General features: G+C 40.6%; 1 protein-coding gene across 1 annotated transcript; it reads right to left on the reverse strand.

Moving 5' to 3' along the window:
* Nucleotides 1-3: 3 nt before the first annotated feature.
* LOC125884271 (lamin-B1-like) lies at nucleotides 4-11,963 on the reverse strand. The gene is made up of 20 exons (XM_049569170.1): nucleotides 11,854-11,963; nucleotides 11,227-11,568; nucleotides 10,712-10,999; nucleotides 10,481-10,609; nucleotides 10,116-10,243; nucleotides 9,531-9,650; nucleotides 7,707-7,799; nucleotides 7,465-7,539; nucleotides 7,139-7,186; nucleotides 6,657-6,770; nucleotides 6,001-6,153; nucleotides 5,518-5,607; nucleotides 5,096-5,179; nucleotides 4,598-4,708; nucleotides 4,191-4,298; nucleotides 3,457-3,576; nucleotides 2,534-2,692; nucleotides 1,989-2,096; nucleotides 1,752-1,871; nucleotides 4-1,161 (listed from the first exon to the last, which is right to left on the reverse strand). Exons 1-20 carry the CDS (start codon nucleotides 11,948-11,950, stop codon nucleotides 1,117-1,119), a joined length of 2,532 nt encoding a protein of 843 aa, XP_049425127.1. The 5' UTR covers nucleotides 11,951-11,963; the 3' UTR covers nucleotides 4-1,116.
* Nucleotides 11,964-13,026: the final 1,063 nt, after the last annotated feature.

Genomic DNA, 13,026 nt, shown 5'->3' on the forward strand with positions numbered 1-13,026 from the left:
TATCTCTTTATTATGAAAAGATGATGTGAAAAAAATCCAATATAAATTACAAATGATACAAAAGGTAGAATGGCAAAACAATATATTCAGTGTGAAGAAGATCCAGAGGTCAGCTGTGGCATGACCCTGCTGTAAATGTACATTTGTGTTCAAGAAATCAGTGGAGCATTTAGCAGTCAAATCAGATTCACTAAAAATACATTGATAAAAGTTTCAAAAGTTATGTTAACTAACTTTTATATTTTGAGCTTATTTTCCCCGTTTACAGTTTAATATATGACATTTCAGAATGATATTTTATTTTAATAATGACGATTGTTATTTTCAGTGAAATATAAACATACAGTAGGTTAGCACTGCCCTCTCCTGGCTCAAATCCTACCTCTCCAATAGACATAAGTTCATCAGCATAAACAACAGCAAATCCCTCACTGCTCCCCTCTCCCAAGGTGTTCCCCAGGGTTCAGTTCTCGGCCCCCTCATCATCCTGTACATTCTCCTCTTTGGTCAAATAATCCGACACCATGGACTCCAGTTTCACTGCTTCACCAACGACATTCAGCTCCACAACTCCACCAAAGCCATCACTCCTTTTTTTCTGGTTTTGTGTCATGTGCTGTCATGTTGTGTCATATGCATGCATAGTTGTGCTGTCATTTTGTCTCAACTCCTGTTTATCTGTTGTTGTTGTGCTGTGTTAGAAGTATTGTCATGTTTTATATTTAGTCCTGTACTTGTCATGTTTTACTCTGTCATATGTATTGTTATGTTTTTATTTTGTTTTTTGTCTGTCTGCCCAGGGACTACAGATATGAATTAGCTGATAGCTAAATCCGGTGCAATTTTGCTGATTGTGCGATGTCCCTGTCAAATAAACAATAACCTAAAAAACTAAACTAACTAAATTCCACCATCACCAACTGCATCACTGAAATAACATCCAAACCATGCAAACCAATTTTCCTTAAGAAACTAGAATGTATCCACAACTCTGCTGCTCATCTTCTCACATCACTCCCGTCCTTTAAAGCTTCCACTGGTGCCCCATCCCCCAGCGTATCCACTTCAAACTCCTCATCATCGCCAATACAACCTAACCACCCAAAGTTTCCTGGATTACACAGCAGCAGTATTTGGTGTTTTCAACATCCTGACCATTTCCTGTTCATGATAGAGAAAAGAAAAGTGGTGTTAATGTTGTTGTACTAAGGTACAAGATAGAGAGAAAATAACACTGTATAACAGCTGAGTTAATGACTGCAATTTATGGCCAAAACTATGTGGACAACAGAACAGAGCGTGTGGACACAGGGACGTTATTTATTGATGTGCTGCTCTAACAGTCTCCACTCTTTTGGTTCTAGTCTTTCCATCAGATGTTGAACCTGCTGCAGTGATTGGCTTCCATTCAGACTTAAAAAATAGTGAGGCTGGCAACGAATGTAGGTGATAAATCCTGGCTCACAGTCAGCATGAGAGGTCTTCACAGTTTCAGAGCTGGGACCCAAATCATATCTGGTTGAAATTATACTTGTCTTTTTTTCCTGCCTCAGTTCTTAGGTCTGTGTGTAAACTTCTCTTTTATCAATGCAGATTAAAATGATCTGTGTTTACTTAGTATCAGCTGTGTTCATGTGGAATATCACAATTAAAATGATTATCTTCTCCCTGTTGCCCAGTTGGCTATAAAATATTTCATGAATGTAAAATGTAGAATGATTTTATGTATTAAATGTGAGATAATGTCAGACCTCTCCAGTGTTGCTGTAGATGATGAACAGCAGTTCTTCTCCAGTGCCCCAGGACTTCTGGCTAAACCACACCAGATCAGTGGGAGGATTGTTTCTGCCAGGATCATCTGAAGACCAGATCTGACAGGAGGAAACATCACAGATTTGCCATACAACACAGGGTTAGAGGGAGAGTTAAATAAATGACAAAGAAAAAAGAAACAAAGAGACAAATAAACGCAATCATGAAACACTCACAGTCACAGTGTTTCCAGCCTCGAGTATGAATGAGGAGAAAAATTTGTACACGATGGGTTTTCTGTCGTTGACCTCTATGTGTAATTCCCAGCCTTTGAATGGTTGGTCCTGACAAAGGAACATGGAGCAGGAGAGAAAGGATGAGACAAAGAGATAATAAGTACATTTACATCTTCTCCATCTTCACAAAACATCTTGAGTCTAACATACAGTAGTTTGTACAGTGTGTGACTCAGCTTGTTCGAAGTGTTTGTGGTTTACTGAGTCATGGCAGCAACACTGTCTGGGATAAAATGACCCTGAATGCACTTGGTTTTTCACTTACTGTACGTGCTTATATAGAACTCACACCATGTTCGTTTGTACAGTGTGTGACTCAGCTTGCTGGGAGTCATTTTGTTTTATTTGGCTGTGGTAGCATCACTATGTAGGTTTGAATGACCCATTGGAATATCCCTGGATGCACTTTCCTAATGTACAGCTATGAATCTCACTGCACATGCTCATATAGAACTCACACAGTGTTCATTCACACACAGCATTACCTTAGTGGACGTGTTGCTGAGACGAACATAACTGCCCTTCAGGTCGATGTCACTCACAGTGATGTTTCCCATGGCTGAATCCTGACTGACCAGGTGAGTCTGCTGCTGCTGGGGATTACCCTGAGAGTTCAGAAGCGCTAGCATTCGCCTTACTTCTAGCTGAGAGAGAGACAACACATGCACACACACACACACAAGTGTTAAGCAGTGGGTACAATCAAATAAAAGCAACAAAACAGTAGAGGTCAGAGGTCATAGGCCTTTACAGTGGACCAACCCTGATTTAAATGTCAGTCTAAAACCATGATCATTAATCTGCTGCTGCTCAAACAGTCTCAACTCTTCTGGTGTCAGCCTTTCCATCAGATGTTGAACCTGCTGCAGGGATCTGCTCTCATTCAGACCAAAGAACATGACTGGGGTCCAACACTGATGCTGAGCTCACAGTTGGCGGTTGAGGTCAGAGCTCTGTGCAGATCAGTCGAGTTCTTCCACATCAAACTGCTGAAAATCATTTCTTTATTGACCTGGCTTTGTGCATGGGGACAGTGTAAAGTTCAAACAGGAAAGACTCTTCCCATGAGTGTTGCTACGAACATGGAAGAATGCCGTTATCTCCAGTATCACTGTATGCTATGGCATTAAGGTGTCTCTGAAATGGAACTAAGGGGCCTTGACCAACCCCCACAAAACAGACCTACATACACTATGTAGGTGGACAGGTGTGTGTGTGTGTGTGTGTGTGTGTGTGTGTGTGTGTGTGTGTGTCCACATACTGTTGGTCGTATAATGTGTTATTATGTGATGTGATGTGATGTGATGTGATGTGATGTGATGTGATGTGATGTGATGTGATGTGATGTGATGTGATGTGATGTGATGTGATGTGATGTGATGTGATGGGATGTGATGTGATGTCAGACCTCTCCAGTGTTGCTGTAGATGGTGACCAGCAGTTCCTCTCCAGTGCCCCAGGACTTCTGGCCAAACCACACCAGGTCAGTAGAGGTCTCACAGCTGACACCACAATCTGAAGCCCAGATCTGAAAAGATGAAACTTCACAGATTCACCATACAAGAAGTTACTTGCCATCAATTTTGAATCTTATCACTCCATTAGATAGGCACTGTTAGTGCTTAGGAGTGTCAAAGATATGAGTTAAGATGTTCAGAATACTGATATCACTGCAATAAATGCCTGTTAGCATCAGGAGCAGTGTCGTTAGGTTTCACCTTCACTTCTGTTTGGTTTAGACACAAAGACTATACATGCTTAGGTTTAATATAAAAAGTGACATGGTTTATGTCACGTGACATATGTAACAAATGGCACACTCAACATGACACATGTCGCATACTTAAAATAATGTTGTCTTTTGGTTTCACATGGGACACAGACTCAGGTCTCCTAGTGAAAGTCCTGTGTGAGCCATCCACCACCAGACTCTGACTCTTCATACAAACATTGAGTCAGCTGACTCCTTCATCACCTTTCATCATTTGCTGATGAAACCCTCTACTAACAACAAGTTAAAATGTCTGCCAGATTTGGTCACAGTTATCTTCATGTTGAGTGAGAGTGAGAGTTGAATAAATAACAAAGAATGAAAAGAAACAAAGAGGAAAAAACATCAACTAACAGTCATGAAAAACTCACAGTGACAGCGTTTCCAGCCTTCAGTATGAATGAGGGGTAAAACTGGTATTTGATTGGTTTTCTTTTGTTGACTCGTATATGTAATTCCCAGTCTCCCATTGGTTGGTCCTGCAGGAGGGAAATTCAGTGGGAGAGTGAAGATAAGACAAAGATACACTAATTAAAATAATATTTTACACGTCTTCACAAAACATCGTGAATGTAACATACAGTAGTGTGAACAGTGTGTGACTCAGTTTGCCAGAAGTCTTTGTGGTTCTACTGGACCATGGCAGCATCACTGTCTGGGTTTGAATGACCCCCTTTGGGATATCTATGGTTACACTTGGTTATTGTGTGACTATAAAACTTGAGACATGCGCTCATGTAGAACTCTCTAAGCGTTTATGAAGACATAATGACATTACCTTTTCAGAGTTGTTGCTGAGACGAACATATTTGCCGTCCACGTTGACTTCATCCACAGTGATGTCTTTCTCAGCTGAGTCCTGACTGGCTGGTCTGGTCAGATTGTGATCCTGAGACAACACAGCATAGACAAAGTGACGTTATGTGTTTCTGTATGAGTGTGATGTACAGGGCAAAAAAGGTTAAATACACCTGGTTCAATACAATGTATTTATGTATTTCAAATGCTTTGTATCTGTAAATAGTGACACTGTTGACAGGTCTTCATACAGTGTTGAACAACATACCAGATCCATAATTAGTTTATCTGACTTTCTCTTATTGTAGTTTTAAAGGAGTCTGTTCATATGAGGTCTTAAAGGAAGTCGGACAGAATTAAATCATCGTATCATGTTGTTGGCCAAAGACAGATGAGAGTTCTGAAAAGAAAAGTGTCGATGAACAGTGAAAGAGCTACAGATGTCTTCTCGTGCTCACGCACGCGAGTTGATCTCCACCTTTTGGTTCAGGGTCTGCTGGTTGTTCTCCGTCGTCTGATTCTCATCCTGGAGCTGCTGGACTTCAGCTTGTTTGTCTTTAGTCTGGGAAGACAGAAACATGAAAGACATGCTTAATTATGTGGACATATTTAAGTGACAACATTGCCCTAGTGACAAAGAAACAATGAAGAATTTTAAAGGGCAAATTTCTACATGTGTTTTGTTTTAATTTGGAAATCGCTGGTTTTGTTGGTTTTGCTGGTTTATGGGTTTTGGTATGAAACAGGACTCTAATTATTCTGGTCTCAGTCTGAAATTCAACTTGCCTGGGTTTTGGATGCTACTTGGTGTCAACCAATATTAACACTTATTATTATTATTTTCGTGGTGGCACAACAACCAGTGTGAGCAGCGCTACAAACATTTGGTATTTTCCTGACCTTGGCATTTTTGTTGCCCTTCGGGGTCTGGACCTCCGTCTCAGGTTCCTCCTTGCCCTGCTGCTTCTGGACACGCTTCTTAAGTTGCTTCTTTACCAGACAGAGAGATGAACAGAGACAAGATGCAAGTCATGAGTTTATAAGGCCACGTGAATGAGGACATGACACCTGCTGTATGTCAAGTACACCTAAAATCTTGAATACAACAGAATTTGTCTGTTTCATTCCAAACTTGAGCTATACTTCAGTCTCAGTTATAAATGACAAGTTACCCACTTTGACCTCTAGTCATTAGAAAATACAAACAAACCTTCACACCATATAGTTTCAAGGTGAATTTTTAGATTAATCAGCTCAAAGTCAGCTGTGATTCATCCTGCTTGCAGTAACCCAATCCTTCCTCTTCTCCTGCCCTGTCATTGACAACATTCTCAATTTAAACACACTCTTCTGGTGAACATAAAAAATGATTGTTTTCCTGACCTTTAAATTCCCTTTGCCTGTGTGTGTGGTATTTTGCTGTCCAGCAAGGAGGACACGGTGTTTCTGGACCTCATCCTCTTTGATCTTCAGCTCCTCTTCCAGGGTCTTTACTCTTTTCTCAGCCTCCTCCCTCCTCCGCTGCTCCTCATGGAGCTGCTCCGACAGAGGAGAGAGACGAACAGAAATAAGATGAAAGACATGATTTTAAATGGGGCAAAAAAATTACACTTTTTAAAATTGTACTTATTTGTACTTATACTTATTATTCTCATGCCATTGTACTAATATACTGACAAAAAAATGCTGAGTATTCAAGTCTTGCCACTGTGCACCATCCAGACAACAACATGATTTTTATATTTCATATATCATGCGCCACTGTGATTGGCTCTGCTTCTTTCTGAGCTATGACACCAGTGATGTGACTGGCTGTGTTTATCATTCATCAAAACCTCCAGTCTATATTCCACTTTCCAACTTGTGCTGCTGCACCTGCATGAACACATAAAAGCAGGTGCATATGGAGACACTTGAACAGTTTATTTTTTTGTAATGAAAATTTCAGTATGTAAATAAACTTAACATAAAGCAGAGAATATAAAAAAAGCACATGAAGATACAAAGAAATCAATTGTTAAAAAGGCAAATGTGAGAACCTCCTTATTCTTTTTATCCAGAATCTGTTTCAGGTCCTGAATTTGTTTCTCAGCTTGTTCTCTCCGCTGCTGCTCGTTCTCAAGTGTCTGTCTATGGATTATTGTCCAGGGAAGCTAAGAGACGGAAAAGATAGATACCAAAATCAACACAATAACACATTGTTTTACATCAAATGAGTGAACACAACATATGGTGAAAAATAAAACAACACAACAAGTGTATTCTACAAATAATTATATACTGATTCATGGAAGATAAAATTAATAGTTTTAACATTAAGTGTAAAACAGTCTTTAGTGTGTCATCATTTGTTCTCATTTACAATCACCTGCTTGAAGGTTTATGTAGATCATGAAATACATAATGAGGCATCCTGATACACAAAAATAAAATAATCATCAACATTCACTTTGTGCTGAGTTTACTGCTTTCTACAGGACACCTTAGAGTGTAGTATCACACTTACACTGTGAATACTTACCAAAGACACAGACTGAGCAACTTTGTTTTCTCCCAACTGGGTTGAAGGCTAAAGTGGTACAGAGAGAGACAGGTTCTTTCATTAAGGCTTATGAGCACATGTACAACACAAAGACACCTAAATCAGAGTCAGAAACACTGCTGATCCTGGTCCCTTTTTTTTAAAATGTTTTTTAAAAGCTTAATCTTAAAAAAAATCTTAAAAAGTTTCCCTCATTTCCGAAACAGCACTGTATCATAAAGCTGCTGCCTCGAGAAATGTGGACGAATAGGATGCTCAAGATAAGGTGAAGTGAAATCCAAAGAGATTCATTTGAGGTGACGAACCTCCCTGTTCTTGGTCTCCAGCTCCTCCTTCAGGCTCTGCAGTTGTCGCTGGACTTCAGCTTCTTTACTTTCATACTGGGAGCAGGAAGAAGATGAAGGGACATGCATGGAGAAACATGAATATTTGTAGTTATACTCCAAAATAAATGAAGGCAGCAGTTACAAAATGCTAGAAGCCTGATTGTGCCCACACTATCGATGACATAGAAATTGAAATTAGTGTGTTAAATGTAAAGACAAACCTCAAGCTTCTGGGTCTCTAGCTTCTCTTTCAGGGTCTGAATTGTACCCTCAGCTTCCTTCCTTTTCTGCTGCTCCGCCTGGAGCTGCTGCTGCTGCAATATTTTATTTTGGCAGGTTAATAAAAATGTGAAGGACATATTTTAGCTCCATAAAACATATAAGTATCACTGTTTTACACACATTTGTTCCAGTTGTTTATGATGATATTGAGGTCACTGTAACATGCAGTGTCATAATGTTCCAAAAACATCCCTCTGCTTTAGGGGCTTACTCTACCTACCCATACCTGTAGTAGAGCTAGAACCACTGGTCGCTCACATGACATGAGGTTGGGGGGCATACTATCCACAAAAGCTTTGATATTCCCCGTGACGTGGGAGCAGGGACATACAGTTCCCCTGAGGACACTGATAGTTCAGGGGAGGCGCAGACATAAAGATTTGCACAGCAGCCTTCGAAACTATGTCTCTCAACAATGTTGAGGAGGATCCTGACTATGAGACATCTCCAAGTGCTCCTAGTCCTAGTGCTGCTGATGTCATCAAAATGGCTCCAGGCCCCACCTCATATGCTGTCAGCCATGTCCAAGACAATCAGCATATGTGCTCTTTATAATATTGTAAATTGAGAAAGATATACTTGAGATGACACATTTAGAGGGGAGGCGTGTGAATGTGGACTGTTAGAAAGACTTGGATGTGACTTGCAGACCTACAGTGGGTTGCTCATTGTGGATAATATGTAATATAGGATCATATAAATCCTGTACAACACAACAAAAGTTAGTTCAATCAGTGAGATTTGATGGTAATTCACATTTTTGTCCATAGTCACATATAGGTACTGATGTATAAGGGGGTGGGTGGGGCATTATTTTTAATTTAAAGGGATATTTAGGTAGTCGACAAAGAGACATAAAGTACCATAAAACATCAATTTAGGAGCCCAGGCTATTATTTGCTTAAATCACTCAATGGGCGTATATTTGGGACAGGCATCTCTATGGGACAGGCCGTTAATTCCTTTCACATAAAACTGTTGCTCAGCAAAGATGGGAAATAAAATCGAACTGTTTATTCAGACCAGTGTGAATGTTACTTGTATAAAAATTAGGCTTCAAATAACATATCAAGAATGAGTCGTTCATTTGATCTAGATCCGACAGACAACACGTCAGAGAAAGAGAGACTTAGGACATGCCGACACTTTAAACTGTTAGAACAATACTCACAACTTGGATTATTTTTAATGCTAAAATCTTTTGAGTCTTTTGATCACTGGACCCTTACAGACTATAGGAATATGAATAACTCACAGGGTAAAGGAGGAATGGACACATACTCTGACTTTATGACAGATTCAGAAGAAGGCAGTCAACTTGTTTTTGTCATGCTGGTAAGTGTGAATGAATTACAGTCATCTCTGCTGCCCATGGATTCAGTAAAATGAACTGAACGGTGGAGAATCTAACTGAGCTAGCCATGTGTAGCATCTCCACAGGGACACAAGTTTAAACATTTACCTGCGATCTAAACATCTAACTCATGTTAGCTCAAGTTGTTAGCCAACAACCTGTTTTATACATTCAAAGAACTTCTATAACAATGAACTGCTTGGCAACCAGGCCAGGCCTCTAATTGAGACAGACCTTTGTTTGTCAAAATGTGTAGCCACACCGGGCCAGGAAATGAGACTGGGCGTTTAACTGAAGCTTTACGGTACCTGATTTTCTGGAGGTTAAAGTTGCTAGGGTCGAATTGACTCCAAGGATAAACAATGTTAGTAAGTTCAAGTATAACAGTAGGGTCATTAGGCCAACTTACAGAAACCTTGTGTGAGTCGACCCCCGGCTTCTCTTTCCGTCTCTCTGCCTGTCTCCCCCTCACAGGCGCAGCTGGACCAGCCCCACGGTGCTTGTCTCTGCCCCCAGTATTGTTGTGCATCTGTAATTTGATGGTTGAACACTTATTTGTAGCATTCCATGCATCTGTTTTTGTTATTTCATATCAACTCCTGACACTGCTAAATGTGACAGCTCATTTGGAATACATTCTCTGTAGCAGCACCTCCCTTTGAAAACACAGACCTATTGTTGTATTTCTTTAATGTTTGGAGTCTGGTCTTCAGATTCTCTGCTATTTCTCTCAACTTCTTTAGTTCCTATATGTACACATGCAACTGCAGTCTTATATGTTTTTATAGAGATCTGCAGGGCATTGACCTGTGCTAATTAGAATCAGCTGACAATGGGATTCATCATGGTGAGAGCACAGGTGCAAACATTCTGCTATTTAAGAACACATTGTGAATCTGATGTAAACTTTTCTAAGGACTCTCCTTGAGAACAAATGGAAGAAAAAACCGTAGGCAGATATTGGTGACTGAGGCCAAATGTCCTGTTTACTTACCGGTTTGCTCTTCTTTTCCACTTCTTCCTTCAAAGGCTTTATTTCTTCTTCATTGACAAACTGATCAACAGGTTTATCAGTCTTCTTCTTTTCGTCTTCACCAGATTGAAACTGGCTTCTCTTGGTCTCTGTGTTAAACAAAGGAAGCAGATTTATAAAATATAAGACATTTACTTTCATTTTAGGAGGTTATCACAGCAAAGAGACATTTCTGTCTAAAATTAGTGAACAATGGGTAATAAAAATAAGACACTCGACAATCACCACCTTTTTATCAACACCCTAACCTATAAACACTGACATCTTTCCACTTAAAACCTGTGAAAATAACATTCACACAGCACTTAAATGAATGTGTGACTTACTGATTATGTCTTGCCTCCATTTCCACAAAAACAACAGAAGTAACACAATAAACATGACGATCCAAAAAGCCAAACTAACAGCCAAACCAGTAATGATGGAAAAACTGTACTGGGCCTTAAAGAAATCATCTGAAATGATAAAACACAGAATAACAGAGAGTTTAGATAAAACTGGAGCTCAGCTATTAAAACTAACACAGTGACCTCACCATAAAACCTGAACATTTTTACCTGACAAAGAGACGTGTGTCTCTGTGGTCTGGTTGATGTTCCTCTGTTGGACTCTACAGGTGAAGCTGTTGCTGTGTCTCTTCTCCACAGTCACTCTGCTGCTGACAGTATAGAGGTCATCAGGACCTCTGACTGTCTCTGTAGGTCCAGCAGAGAGGAGCTTTCCCTCACCGTCCAGCCACAACACCTCAGGCTCTGGATACCAGCCTGCAGACTCACACTGTAACACCACTCCACTGCTGGCTTTATCAACCCCTGCTAAACTGATGACAGGTGAGGAGACGGCACCTGATGAAGAGTGAAAGGAAAAATGAATGACAATGCAATTATTGGAAGTGACAGCTTGCGCATAGTGCATTAAGATATTAGCAAAATTAGTTTAGCCTCTTGAAAGGTGTCTATCTAATGCAGATACCCCTTCCTGACTTTTAGTATTTCAGATATGTTCATCTTTTTTCTGGAGGTGGAGACACTGAGCTAAACATGCACCATGAACACATACATTATGAACTTACCAACAACTAGTTGAACAAAAGTTTGTCTTTCCCCTTCTGGAATAAAACATCTGTATGTTCCGTGATCAGAGAGTTTGACTTTGGACAGTCTCAGTGAAATGTTTCCAAACTTCAGCTCATCGACGAACAGTGATGTTCTTCCCTCAAAGGACTTGTGTTTTTTATCCACAAGTTCCTGTTGAGAACGCCACACGTAGACAAATCTGGGGTTCAGGTCAGGTCTCGTCCACTCCAACGTCAAGCCAGTAACATCTTCCGCAGGCTCCAGACGACATGGCAAAATGATGTCATCCCCAAGTGTTGCTACTATTGGCTGAGAGGAGCCAATCAGCTGAGACTGACCTGGAAGACAAATGTGTGTTTTAATGTTCACAGAGGAAGTGCATTTGCTCAACTCTGTGAGGCCTCACCCACTTCTATAAGACACAGCATTAGTAACACAGAATATTGTCTTCACACAGCAGTGACGTCTGTATGAAAACATAACTGGGACTCTTTCTTGTCAGCACTTTAGCCTTCATTGATTGAAGGCAGACAGGAAACATGCAGTTCTGGTGGTCAGCCCATAGCTTTGACTTATCAGTGACATAATAGTGACCTATGAGGATGTATCTGTGTGTGAGTTACCTCTACAGGAGTGTGTTAGGAGGAGATGGAAAACCAGAACACTGAGGGGTCTGAGATGAGATTTAAGGGCCCTTTTGTCTGCGTGGAAGAGCATCATGGAGTGCTGAAGATGAACAGCAAACAGTGACGACAGTAAGTAATGGCGGAAAAAGCTTTTGAGTGGTTCTTAATGTTAAAACTGGACCCAAATTATATCTAAAAATGCTGAAAGAAGTATTTCACTGCAGGAAAGATGGTCTTCTCATAAAGCTGGGCTGTCTCTGCAGCAGAAAGACACAAATACTTTTCAAAATGATGCTGCATGATCAGAGAAAACACAGCAAAGTGCTGTGGCATTTGCTTTTGCTAAGGAGATGGAAAACCTACAACTACCAGAATGCAATGCAGCTCGACAGACCAATTAACTCTCCTGCTGGAAGGTGACATAATGACACAATGATCTCACATTTAAACAGTGAACTAAAACATGTCTCTGAAAATATTTGAGGTGAGAAACAGGCAATACAGTGACAGAATCTTGGTTTAAATTTGATCAGCGCTGCTTAGTTTTACTGTTTGATCTGGTTTTGTCAGCCTCCATCTTCACTATGCAGGAAACAGCATGCTGGCCACTTCCTGTTCACAAACTCTCACTTTTACAGCTAAACGGGGCATTTAAATATGTTTCTGATAATTTAAGGCTGCTTCTCTACTCTTCATGTGCATGGGTGACGGCCGACTCAAAAATATGGAACGGTTCACTACTGTTTCCCCTTAAAGGGCAGTGGCCTTGTGGGTAACTTGTGAGGATGTGACGTGTACTTCATGGTGTATGGAGGGAAGCCGCTCCCTCAGGGTGTCATGGTGAAGACGCATGCAGCAAATAGTGCTGATAGCAGCAGAATGAAGTGTCTAGATAAGCTGAGGGCTACTGTTTAACCTCATGAGAGGGCCATGTTTGTTGATTTGTGGTGAAGACTGCAATAAAGCCATTGCTGGTGAACGGCACTCAAATGCCTCGCCATACTTTCTTCTGCAGAGTGGTCTGCTAGATGCTAGTTACCAGCTAAAACCAAAGTTAATAAGCTAGCATCTTCCCAGCAATGGTTCGGAGCAGGTAAGCTGTCATAGAGAGGTAACACTGGGGGCTTGTCTGGGATTCACTCCGCAGAGAAGAGGAAGAGCAACAAGGGA

The sequence above is a fragment of the Epinephelus fuscoguttatus genome, linkage group LG23 (genome assembly GCF_011397635.1).
Source record: "Epinephelus fuscoguttatus linkage group LG23, E.fuscoguttatus.final_Chr_v1".
Lineage (NCBI taxonomy): Eukaryota > Metazoa > Chordata > Actinopteri > Perciformes > Serranidae > Epinephelus > Epinephelus fuscoguttatus.